Source organism: Mus musculus, chromosome 14 (genome assembly GCF_000001635.26).
Source record: "Mus musculus strain C57BL/6J chromosome 14, GRCm38.p6 C57BL/6J".
Classification (NCBI taxonomy): Eukaryota; Metazoa; Chordata; class Mammalia; order Rodentia; family Muridae; genus Mus; species Mus musculus.
The window spans coordinates 59,474,214-59,499,256 of NC_000080.6; the positions used below are offsets into that span (position 1 = coordinate 59,474,214).

The window sequence follows — 25,043 nt, forward strand, 5'->3', positions numbered from 1 at the left end:
CCTGTAGATATTATGACAATCAAAAACATCTTGAAACATTATTATAAAATATACCCTTTGTGGACTTAAAAATTATCCTAGCAAAACCATTTAGTTTTTATTACATGTTTTATTATCAGTTTCATGTTTGTAGGACACACGTGGGATAGAAGAGTAGGCTAAATGACATTACTGTCAAATATTCTCAAGTTTTATATACTTGGCTATACATTATTTCTTGACAAAGAATCAGTTTCAAAAGGGGCAAGGATGAATCCAAACAATTATCTTTACTTTAAAATAATTACCCTATGCATCCAATAGCTGGATAACTATTTCTTTATAGTCTCTCTTATTTGTTTTATAATTTAGTATTTCAGTATTTTTTCCTTTGATATATTGCTATATATTAGATTTTATCAAATTTTTCAAATAATCCATTTTTCTTATTTTATTTTTCATTTGATTGATATCTGTTCCTTATTGGTTCTTCTTGCATTGCTTTATTTGGAGTGTATGTGTATGCGTGTGCACACACGTGCGCACAGACGTGAGTGCAAGTGTATATGTGTATTTGTGTGATGCACCATGTGTGGTACATGTGAATGTATGAACTTATTCTTGTCTGTATTCTCCTTTTGGAAGCTGAGGTCATTACAAGCCCATCTTTCTTTTTTCTACAAGTGTATAATGTAAAGCATGTCTCGTTAAATTATACCAGCAGGCCACAGATTGTAGTGCTCAGTCATTTTCTTTGTTTTCCTTTAGTTCTAAGTACTTTCTAATTTCCCCCTGTTTCTGTGCAGACCTATGGATTTTTAGTAGTGTAGTATTTATTTCTCAAATATTTGGGGATTTCATAGACACTATTTATTACTGCCTTGAAAGTTAATATGACCTAGTGTTATTTAAATTGCTATGTGTCTTGAAGCTTTCTGTGCATCTTGGAGTATGACCAGTCTTGTTAGTCAGCTCACATACATTTAAAAAGAGCGTGTAGATTTGTATTTTTATTCTTTTAGTTCTCCCAATTATTTCTTAATGTGTGTTAAAGCTCTGCAATTAGGATATTTAGAATGTGAGACCTTAATGAATTGACTCTTTTGTAATTGTCTTTATCCTTAGTAATAGTCTTTGTCTAAAATTGAAATGGGCTTCTTGTAGGCAACAAGTAACTTATATTTGGTTCTTTCTTTTTTCTTCCTCTATCTCCTCCTCCTTTTCCTCTTTCTCCTCCTCTTCTTTTTTGTTTTGGAAATGGCTTTTGGTATGCAGTTCCGAGCTGGCCTGAACTTGCTAATATAGACCAGGCTAGCCTTGAACTGATAGAGAGCTACTTGCCTCTCTCACAAGAGCTGGGGTTAAAGGCATTTATGCCCCAACCATAATTTCTGATTCTTAATTTAGTGTTTAGCACATTTGTATGTAATATGATTATTGGTTAAGGTTGGGTTTTAATTCACCAGCTCACTATTTTCTTTTTAATTATCCCTTTTCTTCCTTGTTTTCCTCCTCTCTGACCCTTTTTATGCCTTTTGGGGGGTTGATATTAGCAGTTTTCATTACATCCTTCTACTTTAATCATTGGAATGTTAGCTGTGTTTGTTTGGGCTTCTTGTTTGCTTAGTGATTACTTTTCATTTTAGAGTGTGCACATTTAATAGCAGTCAGTCATGTTCCTCCATTTTCTGCTCCAGGCCTTAGTGTATTGCTTTATTATTTCTTCTAGCATGTTACTTTTGCTTCAAAAGCACGTTATCTTTTAAATGCTTTGTTTTGTTTTCTTTTGCATCTTAACTTGGTGTTCATGTATAGGTCAGGGGCAGAGATGTGTGCCAGGTCAGAGGACAGCCTGCAGAAATTGGTCCTCTTCTCTTACCATATGGATTATCAGGTTTGACAGCAAGTACCTTTACCTATTGAACCATCTTGCTGGCCCTGAAAGGTATTTTTGAAATAAGGAAAAACATTTTTTATTCTTTCTAGTGTTGACTGCTTTGTGCAAATTTCCTGTAATTGTGACAGGTTTGTTTTTTGGTTTTTTTTGTTTTGTTTTTTTGCCTTCAGAAGGGACCTTAATCTTTTGTTGTTGTTTGTTTGTTTTTTGTTTGTTTGTTTGTTTGTTTGTTTTGTGCATAGGGCCCTTGGTGTCCTGGAATTTACTTGTGGCCTAGGCTGACCTTAAACTCAAAGAGATCTGCCTACCTTTGCCTTCTGATTGCTGGGATTAAAGTGTGTGCCATTTCTAATGGTTTTGAGCTTAGTGAAAAATTATCTGAAAAAAATTGACAGTTGTTTTCTTTCAGTACTTTGCCATCACTGTTCCAGTCATTGCCTTTTTATTTGCTGGGTTTTGGTCTTTGCTCTTTTGTTGTTGTTGTTGTTTATTCCCATGTAATATGACTTTTTTCTTAAAGTACTTTAAGGACATTCTTAAGTGATTTGAATATATGTTGGTATTATTTTCTTGTTTCTTACATTTGGTGATGTTTATACTTGGACTTGTGTGTTTATAGTTTAATTAATGTGTGAGAGCCTCACCAATAAGGTAAGATGCTCAGTGGGTAAAGCCTCTTGTCAGCAAGGCTGATGGCTTGGTTTTGACTTCTGGAACCCACATGGTGGGAGGAGAGAACTGATGCTTGCAGCTTGTCCTTTGAACTCACACACATGCAGTAGTAGGTTTGCCCATATACCTACTACACATACAATACATACATGCATGCATACATAAATGAGTAAATAAATTCCTTTTAAACAGTCAGCTATTATCTTTCTTCAAGTGTTGCTTTGCGTTTTCCATCCTTCTCTGCTTTTGGGATTCAAATGACATTCTTTAGATGATTGGGATTTTCTCATAGTTCAAATATATTTAAAATTCAGGGCTGGTGAGATGGCTCAGTGGGTAAGAACACTGACTACTCTTCTGAAGGTCCTGAGTTCAAATCCCAGCAACCACGTGGTAGCTCACAACCACCTGTAATGAGACCTGACGCTCTCTTCTGGTGGGTCTGAAGACAGCAATAATGTATTTATTTATAATAATAAATCAATCTTTGAGCCAGAGTGAGCAGGGTTGACCAAAACGAGCAGAGGTCCTAAAATTCAATTCCCAACAACCACATGAAGGCTCACAACCATCTGTACAGCTACAGTGTGTACTCATATACATAAAAGAAAAAAAAAGAAATTCAGAACTCTGTTTTACCTGGGAATAAAACTCAGTGATAGAGCACTCACCTAATATTCATAAACCTCTGGATTTGAATGACATCACTATAAAACAAAACCTATCACTCCCCAATTTCACTACTGTAAATGAGCCACAATAAGTATAAATATTACATTCTTATGTGTATGTGTGTATGTGCCACACTTTGCATGTGGTCAGAGGACAGTCTGAAGTTGCTAGTTACCTCTGTCTGCCATGTGGGCCCTGGAGATTGAATTTCAGTCATCAGCCGTGACGGCAAGCACCTTTATCTGCCTAGCCACCCACTAGCCAAAGAATCTGTACTTTAAGGCCAAATTTTATATATGTATTTTCTTCAGGTATTTAAACAATTATTTGTGAATATTTACCCTTTAATTGTGCTCACATTCTTAGAGATACATTATTTCTGTTGAGAAGGATTAGTGTATGAGTAATGGATCCTGTAGCTACTGCTGTTAGACTCGTAATTGGAAGTTCTGTCGGGGGAAAAATCGAGGCCTGTTACATATTGGGGGTTGGGAGCTGGATCGTAACTCCAACTCAGCTGTAACTCAGAGTTGGTAACTCCAGTTCCAAATAAACCTGAGAATGCCATCTGAGGCACCTTCCCACTCTGTTTCCCCAGCGCCTGCCCTTCCAGCTTTGCAGAAAGAGCCATCGTCTTAAGGTATTTTACTTTATAGTTGTAGATGTGAGAATGTTTTAAATGTTCTCTGGCCTTTCCAGTCCTCACTGAGAAAGTGTAATGGAGCTTGACCACGAGTGCTTACATGGGAAACTTTCCATTGAAATCGTTGCATCTAGTTTGCAATAAAACATTAAGAGGCTCTAGTTAGAGTTCTCATGTTTGTATTTTTCTGTGTTCTTACACTTTTCTCATTATGACTGCAAGTGTTGATCTGTACTTGAAAGCATAATATACTGAATTCATTGCTGTTTTATAAAAGTACACTGTTAAAATTGAATTAAAAATTCTAAAGGTTCCCTTGCCTTCTCGGCTTTTTGTTGAATTGGTAGTGCCTGCGTATATCTTCACCACACTTTCTCATTATAACAGGGAGGTGCATCCTCCCTGAGGAGCCAACACATTAGCAGACGAATCAGTTATTATTACATCAATAAGCAGTTGCTGGGAATCTTCCTTTACAATTTTAGGCAAGATGATTCAGGCAGCTTAATCATTTGACAAAATCCCATCTAGGAATTGATTTGAGACTTAAAGGGAGAGAAGTTACATCAAATTTTTCTTTTGTTTATTTTTAGACTTTTCTTTTTGCCCAAGAATTAATTTTGCCTCTGCTTAATTGCTTTGCAGGCATTCTTGTAATGTTACACAATAGGAGAGGGAGGGAGCAAAGGGAGCTGTGACTGTGTGGTGTGTATCTCACACCCATGCTAGAGAGGGAGAGAACGAATCAGCAAGCTGGTTTGACCAGAAACAGAGCTGCCTATGACAGATTAAGAGACAAGCAAGGCTTGGAATCTGAGAGCAAGCAGAGTGGAAATTTACTGCAGCTCTCTGTGAGTGTTCAAGTGATCATTTTCTCCTAACGTTTTCCGGTAGTAACTGTTACTCCTCAGAGTCAGAAAGTCAAGACGGAATTGTGCTAAGTCTTTTATCCACCACACTTGCGTAGGAGGAGGCGCCCTTTAGTAAATGGAAGATAAAGGTTGCTTCAGCTGAAGTGTTTTGAACCTGAGAAAAGAGCTGTCTTCAGTACCTCACCATGGGTCTGCTTTTTGTTGCTTAGACAAGCTGGGAGTTTCTATATCCCTTGGTGAGTATCAACAAGATTATCTGTATTGGTTTGAGTTGAGAAAAATGAATTAATAAGGTACAGTTGAATTCTACAATTATGCTTATATTCATTTTAAATTAGAGTGTTGCCTTGTTTCTCTGCATAATGAACTGCTGTTACTAGGAGAAGTTTGAAAAAAAAAAACAACTACAAAACAATACTTCTCTGTTGCCTAAGGCACTTGAATCCTTACCAACTATTTTGTGTCCACCAAATATCTTATTTTGGAAATGGGTTTTAATTTACAGTTTCCAAAAATAAAATTGTGGCAACGTACTGTTTTCCATGTTTTTCTTCAAAGTGCTTGAAATTTGAAAGTACAGTATCAGTAAGTTTAAAGCTATCCTTATGATGTTTGATAGTATAAGTTACTATGAACTATATCATTCAGCCATAATTCACCTTAAAGTATTGCTAGCATTAACTGAAAGTGCATATAATTTGAACATTAAATGCTGCTATGAAATCCGAAGTGACACCTGGTTTCTCCAAAGTTCTGTAAGAAAAACAAAAAGGAGATAATCTGCATATAAAATTCACAGTTGATGTAAGGTGAATGTATATACATTTCTGAGTTATACAAGTTAAACAGTTATTTTCTTCTTATAGTGATGCCAAGTTCACTTGCAGATAATATAACTAGAAATGTATAAAAGAGCAAAGGAAATGCTTCATTTGTATGATCTTTAATAGGCTAGATACACTCTCTGCAGCTACATATATACAGGCATAAACACATGTGTTCTAGTTAAGAGCATGCATAGGTGTATGTGATCATTCTCCTATAGAAGGAAGTATATATTTTTAACTTTTAAGTAGATTTATTACAAAAAGATGGCTATTTTGAACGAAGTTTCCACTCTGCCCTATCCTAGCTTCAAAAAATCAGTGTCTTCAGTTATTGATTCAAGTGAGCCTTTTAAAGCAGAAGAAAAATAGTTAAAATGAAGACCGCAAAGAGCCAGGAACCACATGGCAGGCTTAGAGCCTGTACATAAAATGGCTTGCTTTCCAGTCGGTCCTCTGTGGGTACAGAAGCCTGTAGAACAGGTTTTGTTTTGCGGCTTATTTTCCTCCAGCTTGTTGATTTATGTATAAGAACTCAGTTGATCTGTGGAAACTTCTGAACACTATCATACACTAAAGCCAATATACCAGTACTCCGTCCTTAGATGGATGGAAAGTTTACATTAAACTTGACAGTCTTTAGGGGCGGTTGCTTTAGTAATTTGCTAGTGTTACCTTAATGATGCCACCCTTTCCTAAGCCCAGAGTAATGTAAATATAGAAAGAAAGAATAAGGCATTCCACTTTGCAAACATTGTATTTCATAAATTGTTTGTGAGCAGACTATTGAGTGTAAGATCCCACTTCCTTGAAAAATAATTTATCAAGTAGCTGCTAAGTTTTTTTTAGGCAGACTATATATTTTATTTACATTACAGAAGAACCATCGCCACCTTGAGAGAGATTAGAAAATCAGTTCTAGTGTCAAAACTAAGTCTGAAACAACCATGAGAAAGTCTTATTTCTGCTGCATATCAATGCTTAAAGAAGAGCAAGTTTAATATAAGCTTGGTGCATTTGGAAGGATGCTTAAATGGGATTCTTAGGTACTTCCAAAGTTGGCTGCAATTTATATAGTATTCAATCTCACATCGTTGTCAGATTTCTCTTGGTATAGGAACCTTTCTAGCCTTTACTTCTCTGTGCAGCCAATTCTGATACAGTGAGTAGCACATTGTAGGTACCCGAAAAGAGTTATTACCTGAGGACTGGCCTGCTTCTTTAGTCTTCATAAATGGAATGGATAGGCTGGTGAGATGGCTCAGCCAGTACAGTGTTTGCTACCCTAACTCTGCCTTAAAAACTCTCGGTGTGGTAGTATATGCCAGCAATACAGGTGCTGGGTAGGTGAAGATCCCAGAGCTTGCTGGCCAGTTGGTCTTACTGAATTCCTGGGCTCCAGGTTCAGTGAGAGACACTGGCTTGGTAAAATAAAGCAGAGAGAAATAGAGGAAGATACTTAACATTAACTTTTGGCCTCCACCACATGCACACCCGTATGCATACCCGCTTATACATAGTTATACTTGACCACGTACACACATGAAACACATACGTTCCCCCTCCACCACCACAAAGAGAGGCAATGATGGGGGGAGAGGAAGAAGAAGAGAGGAGGAGGAAAGAGGGAGAGAGGCAGAAGCTTTTCCAAAATTTCAAAAAAAAAAAAAAAAGCATGGGGGGGCTTTAGGGCTATAGATTTTCCAAAATGAGAAAGAGATGGCCTGAAGTGAATTGATTGAATTATGAAATGAAAATAACACAGATGGTGCTAACTTACAAGAGAGAAAGAAAAGAATGGTGCATCCGTGTGGCAGTCTTGAGTGAGTGAGGTTTGTGAGGAGAGGAGTCCAGAGCGTGTATGTGTTCAGAATCTTGACTACATGAACACATGCAGGTGTCTACTCAAAGGGTTTATCTATTTCATATGTGTACTAGGAACAATATGAAGAAATGTGGCCTATGTAAAAAAAAAATCCAGATTAACTCTCTCCAAGTTCAGTTAGATTGGTCCTGAACATTCTTCAAAGTGCTTATATACAGTATATGTAAGTTAGCAGTGCCATCCAAGTGACTTGCTCAGGGAGACAATGAGTAGTTGTAGGCAACACTTGGATCACCCTTTCTTCATTCAGTTATAGAATAATGTATAAGTAGTGATTTTGAGTAATCCTAAATAGCATAGAGTAGAGTCTTGGTCTTAATACTTATTAAATAAGAGAGATTGAAACATTTTAATGCTGTATGCCCATGCATATATACATACATACATCCTTATTTTGTCACTTAGAGAAACTATCCCATTGCTTTTCGAAGGGAAAAAACCATTATCATATTGACATATATATTGCAGTTGTACTCACTCTTCTGCTTGTAATTAAAATAATTGACTTAAACAGAAATCTTTACTGTCTATAAGTGAGAAAACATACTCTCTAACTTTGTGACTTGAATTTCCAGCAGAGACTCATCAAGTATCTTCCTACTTTGAAAGACAAAGGATTATATTATTATCTCAGCCAGAAAAACTAAGTCTGTTGTGGGTGTATATTGAGTTGACACCTGCATGTGTTCATGTATTCAAGATTCTGAACACATACATGTCTGGACTCCTCACAAACCTCACTCACTCAAGACTGCCACACAGGTGCACCATTCTTTTTTTTTTTCTCTCTCTCTTGTAAGTTAGCACCACTCTGTGTTATTTTCATTTCATAATTCAGTCACTCCTTAGTAATATTTTTATAGACTAACATTGGATAAGTGTAGCACTTAGGATACTGTGGATTGTTTTCATAGTGTACCTGTGAACTAGTCTACTGCTAAGAACAGTATCTAACCAAAATGCTGTGTCATGTACACTATATAGTATGCTTAGTGAAGACTGAAAATACTGGAATATGAGTCTTAATTCTTTACATTTACTCTGCATGTGTGAGTGTGTGTGTGTGTGTGAGTGCGAGTGTGTGTATGTGTGTGTGTGTGTGTGTGTGTGTGTGTGTGTGTGTGTGTGTGTTTAATGAGTATAAAGGAGAGAGGATAACTTGAGGTTATTGATTCTTTTCTGCCACCTTGTAGGTTTCAGAGATTAAACTCTGGTCATCAGGTTCAGCAGCAAACATTTTTATCCAGAGCCATCTCACCAGCCCTTAATTATTATGTTATAAAGAAAACCATGTGAGGATTTCAGTGAGCCTGAAGGCTTTCATTATTGCTACTGGTTTGGAAAAGTACAGATTTAACTATAGATGTCTACTATAAGTTGAGATTGTGAAACTCAGTCAAATACCACTTCATTAATAATCATTCATAGCTAACTGATGTAGACTATTTTCACTCCTGAAGTGACTGAAAGTGACTGAAACTGTCAACAAAAATGTTACTGTGAACCTAATAAATGAAGTTCCTGGGTTTTCTGGAACAATAGTAAGTTCCTAAAGTCACAGTAAATAATGTTAGTGGTTTTATATCTTTCTAACCTCATATATTTTTAAAATTTATGTTATATAGTGCATTGAAGAAAAAGCATAGTTACTAAAAGACATAGTCTCTCTTACAAAAGACTTTTTATTCTCATATAAGTTTGACTAAAGTGTCTAGATCAATGAGAATCCATAAGACATTTCTCACAAGTTTTCTGTTTCTGTGTAAATTATTCAGTTTTAGAAAATGTCTCTCAGCCGGGCATGGTGGTGCACACCCTTGATCCCAGCACTCGGGGGGGGGGGGGGGAGGGGGTGCAGAGGCAGGTGGATTTCTGAGTTCGAGGCCAGCCTGCTCTACAAAGTGAGTTCCAGGACAGCCAGGGCTACACAGAGAAACCCTGTCTCAAAAAACCAAAAAGAAAATGTCTCTCTCCTGCAGACACTGTTGTTAAAACAAACCATATAAAAACCAAATCAAGCCGGGCCTGGTGGCACATGTATGTAATCTTAGCACCAAAGAGGTAAGAGGAAGGAGGCTATTCAAGTCAGTTGAACGTCTAAAGCAATGGCTCCCCACATATAGGTCAGGGCCCTTTTGGAGGGTCAAGTGAGCCTTTCACAGGTGTCATCTAAGACCATAATAAAACATACATGTTTACATTATGATTCATAACAGTACCAAACTTGCACGTATGAAATAGCAATGAACATAATTCAATACCAGCACATGAAATATTAAAGGGTTGCAGCATTAGGAAGGTTGAGAACCACTGCTCTAGAGTAAAGAATTATCTGTGGAATCATTTTTATACTTTATCAGTAGTCTGCTGATTTTTCACTTTAGTCTGTCAGTTTTAAAGTACAAAGTTCAGTTGTGCTTTCTAATAATAATGGAAAGAGTTCTTAAATATTGAGATAAAGTTAGAAGACATTTTTGCCACATGTAATAGCTGTTGCTATGGCAAATCTAGCTATAGTGATGCATTTTGTAATTTGTCTATGTGACAGCAATTCTCAGTTTTGATTTTGGTGGTATTATTCTTGGACATAGCAAATTAGAACTTTTCGGTGTACTTTTCAGTTTTAAAATCATATATAATCAAATTTATGATTTCTAAAAAAGATTTGTTTTATGTATGTGAATACAGTGTCTCTGTCACACCATAAGAGGCATTTGGCTCTTATTACAAATGGTTGGGGGCCACCATGTGGTTGCTGAGAATTGAACTCAGGATCTCTGGAAGATCAGTCAGTGCTCTTAACCACTGAGCCATCTCTCCAGACCTAAATTTATGAATTTTAAAAGAACAATTCAGTCAGCAGTGGCATTGTGTATACTCATGATGTAACCTTCTTGTTGTTGAATTTAAAAACAAATCTTTTATGCCTACTTTAAATTTGCCATTTATGTATTTTTATTGCCTTTTGGAATACAGATAAGAATATCAACCCTTGGAACTTACTGATATATTTTTTTAATGTGGTGATGGGTTTACGTTGAGAGTGTTTAAGAAGGATGAATGTGGAAGACTGGGGTATAGCTCAGGAAGAGTATAGTGAAGCCACAACTTCACCCCCAGCAGTGCTAAAGCAACAAAAGTAGTACCTTGGATTTGTTTGGGACTGTGGGTGTAGCTCAGTAGTAGAGCACCTGTCTAGCATACCAAAAATCCTACATTTAGTTCCTACATTCATATGTGCACATATACACACATGGTTACAACATATACATGTGCTTTAAGTTCAAGCTATGAGAGTCTTGGAAATGCTGGCATCTTGATTGAAAAAATAAATTTATGTTTTAAAACAGAAAGTTAATTTTGACTTGAGTTTTTTTTAACTAACAAGTTGGCAGTTGAAGTCATATAGATGCTTTTGTGAATGTCCAATTCCTAAGATTTCTTTTTACTTCAGAGATAGATTTACCACTCCCTTCAAAATCCTGGTGAAACCTTTTGACTTAAGAACTGTTATTGAGCAGCACAGTTGGAAATGAGAAAAAAAAGTCTAAAATATTCACTAACTACCTAAGAAAGACATTTATACCTTTGAGATATCTGAATTAAGATACCAACAAGGACATGCAATGCCCCATGTACCCCCAATTCCATTTAAATTGCTCAGATGACTGATGTTGGTCCATCTTTAGTGGCTCTCAAACACAAGTTAGGAGTGCTGCCAAATATACTACACAGTCTCTCTGCCTCTGTTTGCTGACCACAGAGCTTAATGATCTTTTTGGCTTTTTCTCTAGAACTTGAGCCAAGTACCACTCTTCATGAAATTTCAAAGCCAAAGAAATTATATTTAACTAATGGCTTCAAAGGATGGGAGGGTCAGAATTCCACAGTGTGAACCTTAAAATAAAAAGGTTGCTTAGTCATTTTAAGTACTATGTGAAAGGTGCTTCCATTTTCCAGTCATTAAACAGTTTGACTGTACTACCCTGAGGCTGTCACTATTAACTCTATGTGCATACATGTGTGTTGTTGTGCATGTACGTGAACAGGTACACGTGCGCACACACATGTTTGGAAACCAAAGGACAGCTTGAAGTGTACCTCAAGAATGGCTGCCAACCTTGTTGAAACAGGTCTTTCACTCGGACCTGAGGTTCAACAGATTACGCTGGGCTGGCTGGCCAGGAAACTGTGAGATCCCCCGTCTCCACTTTCCCATCACTCATGTTTCAAGTGAATACCACCTCACCCAGCTTTTAGGTTAGTCTTCAATTAAAGAGAATGTATTTGATAACTATATTTCCTCTGTCTTTTTCTGTTATCTATGAGTTATTTCTCTAGTGGACTTTTTTTTTTTTCTTCTCAAAGAGCTGTTGAGTTTTAACTTACAGTGCTTTGCTGTGAAGTGCAGACTGGCCTTCAGTTCATGACCCCCTTCAACCTGCACCATGGTGCATGGCTACTATTCTTTTGGTGCAATGCTAGCCAGTTCTCTTTAGAATCCCTATCACAGAATTCTCTTATTTGTCTGAAGTTTTAACTATGTATAGAAATTCAAAGCTTTCATATTTGTAGTATATTTGTAGTAGCATTGACTTTGTAGTCTTTTTCTCTAAGTTGTTTTGCTGCTCTGTTAAGCACTCTGTCACCAAGCTATTACACTCCCCTCCCTCAGTCTTTTCTTCAAGATTTGTTTCATTGCTTCTAAAATTACAGAGATGTGTATGTATTGCATCTGTCTCTGCTATTTCCTCACTCACCTATGTGCTTTCCGATGTCACTGTCATTCAGTTCATCGCCTTTTCCAGTCACTCCCTTGTTGCTAATGTTTTTCCAATGTGTTCTTGAGCTGTGGGGAAGCTCAACGATAGAAAACAAGCTCAATACACGCTGAGGGTCCTGAGGATCCTGAGGGTCCTACTTTAAGTTTACATTTGCAAAAATATAAAAAAGCCAAACCAAATCTATCTTCATTGCTTACTGTTACTCAATAATAAATTCAATTAGCGTACTTTTAACCTGTGGTTGGAACTGGATCGAACCATGAATTTTAGGAATAATTGACATTTTAATACTATTTAGACTTTCCAGGCAAGAAAACTGTTGAAACCACTGCACCATAGAACCCCTGGCCCAAATGTGTAAGCAGACATTCAAAGGAATATGTGTTTGCAATTGTAAATAATTGAGAGAAGTGAGAACCTGGAGGACAGGTCAGTTGGGGCATAGGTCTCCATTAGGGTGCTCCAGCAAACAGACAAAGAGCTTGTTTTGTTTCACCTATGCCAAGAGAGGTTGATAGGAAACTGGGCATTGCTTTCTACTTCTTTAAAAAGATTTTATTTAGGGGCTGGTGACCCAGCTTTTTAGAACATATACTTCTTTTGTGGAGGATTGGTGCTGTGTTCCCTGCACCCATAAATAGATTATTCAGAGGACTTCAAAAGGTCTAATGCCTCTGGTTTCTAAAAGCACTTCTCTTATATACAGACCTACATGCATAAACATAACTAAAAGTGATGAAAATAAAAAATATTTTATTTAAATTATTTATCTAACCATTTAACTTAGAGTGTTAAAACTATAATTTGTTATTAAATATTATAGTTAGATAGCTTTTGTATATTAGAATATATTATTTCATTTATTTTAAAATACCAACAAGGGAAAGTACTACTGAAGAATTTTATTTTCACATATAGACTAGGCTATATTTTTTACTACTATTAGTCACTATGGTACTATATCTAAATACTGATTCCTTCTGTCTATCTGCAATTTTTATTGGTTATTTTATTTATTTATATTTCAAATGTTGTCCTCTTTCTAGGTCTCCACTCCACAACACCCCATCCCATTCTCTTTGCCTCCAAGAGGACGCTCCTCTACCCACCAACCCACTCTCTTCTCATCTCTCTAGCATCCCTCTTCTCTGGGGCATCAAGCCTCCACAGGACCAAAGGCCTCCCTTCCTACTGATGCCAGATAAGGCAGTCCTCTGCTATATATGTAGCTGGGGTACTCTTTGATTGGTGGTTTAGTCCCTGGGAGCTCAGGGGTGGGTGGCAGGGAGTTTGGTTAGTCGATATTGTTGTTCTTCTTATGGGGTTGCAATCCCCTTCAGCTCCTTCAGTCCCTCGGGTTCAGTCCAATGGTTGGCTGTGAGTATCTGCATCTGTATTAGTCAGGTACTGGCAGAGCCTCTCAAGGGACATCTATACCAGTCCTGTTAGTAAGCACTTTTTGGCATCAGCAATAGTGTCAGGGTTTGGTGTCTGCAGATGGGATGGATCCCAAGGTGGGGCAGGTTCTGGATGGCCTTTCCTTCAGTCTCTCCTCCATTTTTGCCCCTGCATTTCCTTTAGACAGGAACAATTCTGGGTTAAAAATAAGCCTATTAAAGAATGGGATACAGAGCTAAACAAAGAATTCTCAACTGAGGAATCGTGAATGGCCAAGAAGCACTTAAAGAAATGTTCAGCATCCTTAGTCATCAGGGAAATGCAAATCAAAATGACCCTGAGATTCTGCCTCACACCAATCAGTCAACAGCAGATTCTGGCAAGGATGTGGAGGAATAGTCCTCCGTTGCTGGTGGGATTGCAAGGTGGTGCAACCTCTTTGGAAACTGGTGGTTTCTCAGAAAACTAGAAATAGTTCTACCTGAAGAGCCAGCTATACCACTACTGGGCATATACTCAAAAGATGTTCAGCTTTCTGCAATTCTTAATCAGGAGCTGCTTGTTCTCTTTCTTCTCAGTTCCCCACCTTTGGCATTTCTTTTAGAATATTTGACTTTCTATGCTTGGTTTATTTCAATAATGATCCATAAATGTTGTCACAAGTGGCATGATCTGCTTCCCTTTGTGTTGTGTGTGTGTGTGCGTGTGTGTGTGCGTGCAACACATGCATAAGCATTGTGCCCCCCCCACACACACACTAATAATATTAAAGGTATATACTTATTTTTTTAATATTTTTTATTACATATTTTCCTCAATTACATTTCCAATGCTATCCCAACAGTCCCCCATACCCCCCCCCACTTCCCTACCCACCCATTCCCATTTTTTTGGCCCTGGCGTTCCCCTGTACTGGGGCATATACAGTTTGCGTGTCCAATGGGCCTCTCTTTCCAGTGATGGCCGACTAGGCCATCTTTTGATACATATGCAGCCAGAGTCAAGAGCTCCGGGGTACTGGTTAGTTCATAATGTTGTTCCACCTATAGGGTTGCAGATCCCTTTAGCTCCTTGGATACTTTCTCTAGCTCCTCCATTGGGAGCCCTGTGATCCATCCAATAGCTGACTGTGAGTATTCACTTCTGTGTTTGCTAGGCCCCGGCATAGTCTCACAAGAGACAGCTACATCTGGGTCCTTTCCATAAAATCTTGCTAGTGTGTGCAATGGTGTCAGCGTTTGGAAGCTGATTATGGGGCAGATCCCTGGATATGGCAGTCTCTAGATGGTTCATCCTTTCATCTCAGCTCCAGACTTTGTCTCTGTAACTCCTTCCATGGGTGTTTTGTTCCCAATTCTAAGGAGGGGCATAGTGTCCACACTACAGTCTTCATTCTTCTTGAGTTTCATGTGTTTAGCAAATTGTATCTTATATCTTGGGTATCCTAGGTTTTGGGCTAATATCCACTTATCAGTGAGTACATATTGTGTGAGTTCCTTTGTGAATGTGTTACCTCACTCAGGATGATGCCCTCCAGGTCCATCCATTTGGCTAGGAATTTCATAAATTCATTCTTTTTAGTAGCTGAGTAGTACTCCATTGTGTAAATGTACCACATTTTCTGTATCCATTCCTCTGTTGAGGGGCATCTGGGTTCTTTCCAGCTTCTGGATTGGCAGGATCAACATTGTAAAAATGGCTATCTTGCCAAAAGCAATCTACAGATTCAATGCAATCCCCATCAAAATTCCAACTCAATTCTTCAACGAATTAGAAAGGGCAATCTGCAAATTCATCTGGAATAACAAAAAACCTAGGATAGCAAAAACTCTTCTCAAGGATAAAAGAACCTCTGGTGGAATCACCATGCCGGACCTAAAGCTTTACTACAGAGCAATTGTGATAAAAACTGCATGGTACTGGTATACTGACAAACAAGTAGACCAATGGAATAGAATTGAGGACCCAGAAATGAACCCACACACCTATGGTCACTTGATCTTCGACAAGGGAGCTAAAACCATCCAGTGGAAGAAAGACAGCATTTTCAACAAATGGTGCTGGCACAACTGGTTATCATGTAGAAGAATGCGAATTGATCCATACCTATCTCCTTGTACTAAGGTCAAATCTAAGTGGATCAAGGAACTTCACATAAAACCAGAGACACTGAAACTTATAGAGGAGAAAGTGGGGAAAAGCCTTGAAGATATGGGCACAGGGGAAAAATTCCTGAATAGAACAGCAATGGCTTGTGCTGTAAGATCGAGAATTGACAAATGGGACCTCATGAAACTCCAAAGCTTCTGCAAGGCAAAAGATACCGTCAATAAGACAAAAAGATCACCAACAGATTGGGAAAGGATCTTTACCTATCCTAAATCAGAAAGGGGACTAATATCCAATATATATAAAGAACTCAAGAAGGTGGACTTCAGAAAATCAAATAACCCCATTAAAAAATGGGGCTCAGAACTGAACAAAGAATTCTCACCTGAGGAATACCGAATGGCAGAGAAGCACCTGAAAAAATGTTCAACATCCTTAATCATCAGGGAAATGCAAATCAAAACAACCCTGAGATTCCACCTCACACCAGTCAGAATGGCTAAGATCAAAAATTCAGGTGACAGCAGATGCTGGTGAGGATGTGGAGAAAGAGGAACACTCCTCCATTGTTGGTGGGATTGCAGGCTTGTACAACCACTCTGGAAATCAGTCTGGCGGTTCCTCAGAAAATTGGACATAGTACTACCGGAGGATCCAGCAATACCTCTCCTGGGCATATATCCAGAAGATGTCCCAACCGGTAAGAAGGACACATGCTCCACTATGTTCATAGCAGCCTTATTTATAATAGCCAGAAGCTGGAAAGGTATATACTTATTAAAAGAAAACGTGATTGAAAGAAGCTAACTTGACGGTGCGTTGTGTTGGTGGAATTAATTTTCACCTTCTGCCTTTACCGAGGTTCTAGGATTGAACTCAGGTATCAAGCTTGCACTTTATCCTCTTAGCCGGCTCACTCCTGTTTTCTGTGCTGTGTCTTTCTTTATCCATTAGAAGACATAAGTTAATTATGTGAGTTAACTGTGTGATCGATGCTGTGGTGATCATGGGATGCAGATTTCCCTTTACACATTGAGTTCAGTCCCTTTGGAGATGTCTCCTGCAGTGAAATCAGTGACCAACCAGTTGATAATTCTACCAGTAACTTTTTGGGGACCTCCATACTATTTCTTGTCCTAACTATAGCAATTCCTATGTCCCCTACTAGCACACTGGAGTTCCCTTCTATGATATTCTCACTAACAGTGTTCTTTCATCTGTCTGTATTTTGATTAGCTTGTGTCACAATCCATTTGTGACCTAATTATAGAGCCTGGTGTAGTGCATGCTCTGGCTCTGCTCAGGTGCTCATCCCACCTTCCATGGGCTGTAGTGTGGCACAGGTAGGCAGATGTTACCAGAACAGGAGTGAAATAGCTCCAGGGAAGTTTTCTTGTGTCTGATTCAGTTCTTTCTACTTCTGTCACAATTTCTACTCTTTTCTTGGAGATATTTGGGTGGCTTCCTCTTTAACTTTTTAAATTCTGTTTTATTGTTATTCCCATACAAATGAATTATAATTGCAGATTCACACCCTCTCACATGCCCTGCCAACAGTATAAAGGCTTCCTTTCGAGAACCATTTTTGAGTTTTAGCATTAGTTTTGTTGAGCTATTTGTTCACTTGATTCTATTAAATATTTTTAGCTTTATATTTATAGATATGTGGATATAATCTGTGTGTGCAGAAATAATGTGTTAGCTAGAGATTTAATTTTAAGGCTATATAAACTCTTCTTCCCAGAACCATGTCTATTTTCTCATGGTCCTGTAAGGGTGGATGGGTCTGGCCAGTTTAGGACTTTTTTGCATTGATGTTTTTTAAAAGGCCAGGCGTGGTGGCGCACGCCTTTAATCCCAGCACTCGGGAGGCAGCGGCAGGCAGATTTCTGAGTTTGAGGCCAGCCTGGGCTACAAAGTGAGTTCCAGGACAACCAGGGCTACACAGAAAAACCCTGTCTCGAAAAAACCAAAAAAAAAAAAAAAAAAAAAAACCATTCTGTTGGAATGTGCATTGAAAGAGAATTGTTTCTTTTAAAAGACCTAAGACAAACTTAAGTTTGTATTTCATCATTAATCTTGACTAGAAAGGTCCTTTAAGTGATAGGGTTTAAATGTTTTTGTCTTTATACAAAGCATAAGCCATTGCATCTTTTGCTATTGTGATCCATTCCTTGTTTCCTTTTGTCGTGTCTGACTTACTCTGCTCCCTCTCTGCTATCGTTTCATATGGGCTAACACTCTATTTTCTTCATATTGCTACTAAGTATGCAACAGATATAATGATGCATATGCACGTTTAATATCCTTTGCCATCATCTAGATTTTAAAATGTTAGCATTATCATTATTTAAACTTTTCTGGCTTAATTTAAGAGATGTTTTTTATTCTAAAATAGAAAAATGATAGTCAAGAATATTAATTTCTGAATGCAGTTTATTCATCAAAACTAGGTGAGAACACAAGTATTGTTTTCCCAGTACTGGCAATGAACGGAGAGACCTTGTACTTGCTAGACATCCAAGCCACATGCTCGCCTGAGCTTGGATTTATGTAGCAAATGTTCTAAGTCAACAGCTGGCTCGTTTTTAAGTGTTCAATGTGACTGACTGGGTGAACTAGACACATATCAGTGTCCAAAAAGTTAAATTGGCAACCAAGTTTGTATGCAAAGGGGAAGGTCTCCAGGCTGAGAGTGGATGGCCTGGCCAATCTGATGAGAGAAATGGCCATGCAGGAAACCTCTGCCTTAGTTTGCTATGGTCCTGGGGATGGAGCTCTATGATTTGAGGGCGTGTCTTGACTTCCCTCAAAGTTTCAGTCAGTTGTAAAATGTTATTAAATGAATTTGATATTGAACTTATTTCAGCCAATAGTACATTTAAGATGAAAATGTTTCAAAAAGGGTACTGCGCTAAGAGGTGCTGTGTGGCACTGTGCTATCGCATCCTCCCCTTGTATCTCAAGTATTTGTTTTTCCATAGTCCAGAGTTCTAAAGAGCAGAGGGGGTTTTGCTTGTTCATGGCTCAAAACTTTGCTGCTAGCAAGCAAGGTTCCTGTGCAGAACACTTGGCTGGCTTCATTGTTTTTCAGAACCTTCTCCAGTAGAAGTTCGTTTATTATTTTGGATTTGGGAGAGTAGCTTTTTATTTTCTTTTTTGGTTTTTGTTATGTATTGATTGTACAGAGCACTGGCTTCCATGAAGATAGTATCTTTTAAGCATATCGTGTAATTTGATCATATGCAACCCCACATCCTTCCTTTTCTCTGCCTTTACCTCCCTCCTCCTGCTTGGCTTCTTCCCTCATTCCTCATTAGCTTTCAGTGTGTGTGTATGGGGGTGGGGGAGAGGCGCGGAGCGTGCACACTTATACGCATGACTTCTTGTTTCTATATAAAACCTAATGAAACATTGCTTGTATAGTGAGTGAGTAAATATACATACCAACAAGCATGTGAAAGTTGAGAAATACAAGAAGTCCTGAAAATGTTTAAAATTTTAGTAAATTAGCATTTGAGTTATACTGATACAGAGAAAAACCACACAGAGAAGTGGTCATTGGACTTACATATCATTTTTATTACACCATGGGATAATTTGTACTCTTTTAAGGTCCAGAACTTCCCAGTTGAAATTCTTAGTGTTCCAGTTCTTTCTGTTGGTGAGGTAAGACTGCATAGAGAAGGAGCGATTATACATGCATTTCATATCTTAAAATTCTAATGTTTATGTATTTTTATGTATTTCAGTATTTTGCTTGCACATACAAACTTTTCTTTGGGCTCAGAGTTAATAAGTTCACTCCATACAGCCCTGCCTGCATTGAGGAGTCTTGTCTGAATGCATGGAATGTTTTTAAATATGCTATTTATCATCAAAGTTCCTATCAATTGTTTCGATTTCTATTTAAATTATGTCTTCCAGTACAATTCTTGATCACAGGTAACAAATACTGGCTGTGTTACTTGAAAGAATTTTTGGTTGAATATAAAGTAATTCACAGATGTGGCAGAAATTCCGAGAAAAGACTGGAAATAGATAGGAATCTAGTGAGATGAGGGATTTGGTACAGTGTTATCACAGATGGGTGGCTGGGGATGGTGCTCCTGTCAAACCTGTGTCCTTTAGGTTTGATATTATTTCTTCATTGACTGATTACATCATTGTTAATAAGTTATTTGGGAAAACATGAAAAATCTCTCTTGTCTACCAATAAGGATAAAATAAATAATAACATATTTATATAATGTGAGGTTGGTATTAAACATGTTGTCAACCTAGGGATGATATGGCCAAAAACATAGCCATATAAGCCTGATGACTAAGGTTCTGTCAAGAACCCATTGTCAAAGAAGAGAACTGACTCGTGACCTCCACATATGCGCTAAGGCATAAAAATACCCATAATCCACACACACATTTTATGCATATATAAACAATAATATAAAATTTTAAATATTGTAGTAGAACTAAACATGACTATAGAATGATATTCAGAGTATTAAAAGGTGGAGAAAATTGCCACATGTTATGTTTGCTATTATTCTAGTTTTGATTAAACATATTGTTGTATGTATAGAAAAACTGTAAAGGGAATATATTCCAGATGTTTGAATCATAGACACCTTTACTGTATTTTATCATGTTTTTAAATACAGGATGTATTAATGAATATTCTTTTACTAAATGGAACCTTCCATTACAAGATGTGTTTCTCTTAATGCAGTCTGGCAGTGACAGCCATTTCTCTAGTCTATGTAACAAGTGTACTCAGCCTTTAGAATTGAAAATTTGCCCACTCTCTTCACCTCTTCAAAGCAGTGAATATTTTAAGATTTTACATTGGAGTTAATAAAGTGCTATTAGTAGTTGGTACAATACTTTTTCCATACTACTTTTTTTTTACAGTATATGAATCATAACCCACTTTGTTTTAAAGTACCAGTTGGTTCTCAATAAATATTCTGCATATTTATAAAATCCTTACTTTTAAGTAAGGTTTTTAAACTTTCTTTTTTTATTGTAATTTCTTTTTTCTTCTTTTTTTCTTGATATTTTCTTTATTTACATTTCAAATGTTTTCCCCTTTTCAGGTCTCCCCTTCTGAAACTCCCTATCCCACCCCCTCTCCCCCTGCCTCTTATGAGGGATCTTCCCAATCCACCCACTCCCATCCTCTCACCCTGGCATTCCCCTACATTGGAGCACTGAACACCCTCAGTCCCGAGGACCTCTCCTCCCACTCATGTCCAACAAGGCCATCTTCTGCCACATATGTGGCCAGTGCCATGAGTAGCTCCATGTGTATTCTTTGGTTGGTGGCCCAGTCCCCAGGAGCTGGGGGGGGGGGGGGGGGTTGGCCTGTTGACAGTGTTCCTCCCTCCATGGGACTGCAAACCCCCTCAGCTCCTTCAGTCCCTTCTCCAACCCCTCCATCAGGGACCCCCAAGCTCAGTCCAATGGTTGGCTGCCAGCTTCCTCCTCTGTATTTGTCAGGCTCTTGGCAGAGCCTCTCAGGAGGCTGCCATATCAAGCGTCTATCAGCAAGCACATCCTGGTATCCACAATTGCGTCCGGGTTTGGTAGCTGTATATGGGATGGATCCCCGGGGGAGGGCAGTCTCTGGATGGCCTTTCCTTCAGTCTCTGCTCCACACTTTGTCTCCATATTTCCTCCTGTGAGTATTTTGTTCACCCTTCTAAAAAAAAAGCACTGAATTATCCACATTTTGGTCTTCCTTCCTCTTAAGCTTCATATAGTCTGTGAACTGAATCTTGGGTATTCCAAACTTTTGGACTGATAGCCACTTATCAGTGAGTACATATCGTGTTTGTTCCTTTGTGACTTGAGTTACCTCACTCAGGATGATATTCTCAAGTTGCATCCATTTGACTGAGAATTTTAAGAAGTCATTGTTTTTAATAGCTGAGTAGTACTCCCTCGTGTAAATGTACCACATTTTCTGTATTCATTCCTCTGTTGAGGGATATCTGGGTTGCTTCCAGCTCCTGGCTATTATAAATAAGGCTGCTATGAACATAGGGGAGCATGTGTCCTTCTTACATGTTAGAACATCTTCTGGGTATATGCTCAGGAGTGGTATAGCTGGGTTCTCAGGTAGTACTGTGCCCAATTTTCTGAAGAGCCGCCAGACTGATTTCCAGAGTGGTTGTACCAGCTTGCAATCCCACCGACAATGAAGAAGTGTTCCTCTTTCTCCACATCCTAGCCAGCATCTGCTGTCACCTGAGTTTTTCATCTTAGCCATTCTGATGGTGTGAAGAGGAGTCTCAGGGTCGTTTTGATTTGCATTTCTCTGATGACTAAGGATGTTGAACATTTCTTTAGGTGTTTCTGAGCCCTTCAAGTTTCCTCAGTTGAGAATTCTCTGTTTAGCTCTGTTCCTCATTTTTTAATAGGGTTATTTGGTTCTCTGGAGTCTACCTTCTTGAGTTCTTTGTAAATATTGGATATTAGCCCTATATCGGATTTAGGATTGATAAAGATCTTTTCTCAATCTGTTGGCTGCCATTTTGTCCTATTGACAGTGTCCTTTGCCTTACAGAAGCTTTTCAATTTTATGAGGTCCCATTTGTCAATTCTTGATCTTAGAGCATAAGCCATTGTTGTACTCTTCAGGAACTTTTCTCATTAAACTTTCTTAAAATAGTTTATATCTATTTAAATTTAAAGTCAAACTTGAAACTCAATTTGATCAGTTTAATGTTTCAAATTATTGAACTGCTGTTACTAAAAACTTACTTTATGCCATAACAATTAGACATGTTATGAGTTAAAAGTTCTCATTTTTAAAAAACTTGGCTTATTTGTTTGTTTGTTTGTTTTTTTAGCATTCCATATTGGAAGAAGAGGTTTTTATACATGAAAAAAATGCCTTTGTTTAGTAAATCACACAAAAATCCAGCAGAAATTGTCAAAATTCTGAAAGACAACCTGGCCATTTTGGAAAAGCAAGACAAAAAGACAGACAAGGTATGATTCAAAACAAAACCTTATTAAAATGTGTATATTCCAAGGAGAAGCCCATGTGAAAGTTTAATGAAGAAGTTTAAGTGTGGTCCCTGTTATGTACATAGGTTGTTGTAGTTTTTATGCAGCTAGTAACTGTTGGGTCAGTTGTACTGAATCTTTGGTTCACTGTCCAGAGCCTCTGCCCCGCCCCAAGTCACTGTAGACATCAGAGCTTCAGGGTCTCTGGGCTTTATTATTGTATTGTGTTACAGTGCTCTGAAAAAAAGAACAGGCACACGTTCATTTCACATTGACCAAGAGACTTCCTCATGGGGTTGGGGAGCGGTTTCCATTCATCCTTTTGAAAGAATTTTAAGTCCTACATATTTGACTCTCTCTGCAGTGACTAGACTCAAGATGACCTGTTATGAAATAAAGACCTTAGAGTCATAGTGTGCGTCTGTCCAAGTATGTGATAAAACTGTAATCCTAAGGAAGTGGAGAAATGTCTTGTTCTGATTCTGATATTCATTGAGATATTGAGCCAAATTTCAGTTCAAACTAAAAATTACATTCATAAAATATGTATAAATCTAAATGGCAAACAAAAACACTTCCTAGTTTTATTTAAAAATCAGGAAAAGGCCAATTAAACCTACATCCCATTCACAGTGATGCTGACAGGATCAAGATCAGGAGCACTTCTTGTGCTCATTGCAAGTGACAAAGCACATACACATGTGCATACCGCAATCCCACTAGTGGTTCCTGGCATATCCATGCACATGCACATCACGGCTTCTCAGGGAGAACAGCTCGCAAATGTACTGACCATAAGACTAAGAAGGTGCTGCACACCCGTGAGTGGAGCAGTAGAGATGGTGGCACTTGAACTGCTGCCTCCATGCAGCTCCAGAGACAAGCTCCACTGATGGAAACTGAGTGGAAGGAGCATAGCCTGAAAGGGGACAAGTCTTCCTTAGAATTGGAGGGCTCACTGCAGCAAGGTCAGACAAAGGCGAAAGATCGGGAAAAGTCAAACAGTCATTACTGTGCACAGTGTGACAAAATGCCTCAGGTTTCCAGCTGAGAAAAAGGGAGAGTTGGTTTGTCCTTGGAGTTTTGGAAACTTGAGTCTGTGGTCACTCGGCCTCATTGCTCTTGGACAGTACATCATGTGGGGAACATGTGACACAGCTTGCAGCTGGGATGGAAAATGACAGAAAAAAAAAAAGTAGATGATCAGTGTCATTCAAAAGCACATTCGCAGTGGCCCTACCACCCAGGGATGCCCCACTGAGCACATGGAGCTTTCGGGGACATTTAAGGTACAAATTAGTGTCATTTTTGTGACATGCATATGGGTAAAAAGTACAGTCAAGGTGACAGGGTGCTGAAAATATGGTCACTTGACTTGGATTGATGACAGCAGAGGGGTTTTCTTTATAATTCTTCTTAAGGCTGTAATAAGCTAAAGAATTTGAGAAATGCCTTTTTAAAAGCAGTGCCATGCTGACATAAGTTATTTTCTTCTAATTTGTCTTAGTCCACACATTTTCATCTCATTTTTGATTACTGTCATACTATGATGGAAAGTCAACTAAAATATAGTTTTTACAAATATAAGCACAAACTGCCAACTAAATTAGTCTTTCTTTTGTCAATTGTACTAGTTTAGTGAGGATTTTGGAGGTATTTCTCATAGCATTTAATTTCTCAGCTCTGGGTTTTCACAGTTCACAAGATTGTGTAACCATCACCACTATCTAATTTGAGAACATGTCTCCCATTCCCAAGAGAGGCCCACACCCATCAGCAGTCAGCCCCACTCCCCAGCTTCCACACTTGTCTACATTCTGCCTCAATGGGTTTGCACATTATTCCCAAACTGTAGTAAACCGCTCTAAGTTTTACAAATACAAAACAGATGGTTGTGTGGGGTGAATTAGTATGTCCAAGCTTGTAAGTTTTGACAAGTTGAGATTTTATACTTGAACCTTTAGAAGATCAAGAAGGTAGGAAGCCATTGAAAATTCTTAGCAAAAGTGTTAAATAAAGACTTGTGGCAGTTTGTAAGTCATCAAAACACTCGACTTAATTTTCAAGAATACACTTTCTTTATAGTTTCTACCAAAAATATGAATATTACTTGAGACTTCAGTTATACTGTCTAAAAAGAAATATTAGGGATCTTTTCACATAAATTTAATAACATTATTTAAGATTAAGAAAAACCAATCCTGCCGGGCGGTGGTGGCACACACCTTTAATCCCAGCACTCGGGAGGCAGAGGCAGGCGGATCTGAGTTCCAGGCCAGCCTGGTCTACAGAGT

General features: G+C 38.3%; 1 protein-coding gene across 5 annotated transcripts in view; it reads left to right on the top strand.

Annotated features, from left to right (window-relative positions):
* The window catches only part of Cab39l (calcium binding protein 39-like), a 107,971-nt gene that overhangs the window by 33,280 nt on the left and 49,648 nt on the right, over positions 1–25,043 (top strand). For 3 of the 5 annotated variants that reach the window (XM_017316177.2, NM_001360592.1, NM_026908.4), the window contains exon 4: positions 22,590–22,731. In XM_017316177.2, the coding sequence (XP_017171666.1) occupies positions 22,621–22,731 (111 nt within the window). In that variant the 5' untranslated portion in view covers positions 22,590–22,620. Of the gene's footprint in view, positions 1–3,818; positions 3,861–4,737; positions 4,972–22,589; positions 22,732–25,043 lie in introns of those variants that run through there. The other 2 variants (NM_001360591.1, NM_001360593.1) reach the window with 2 other exon arrangements.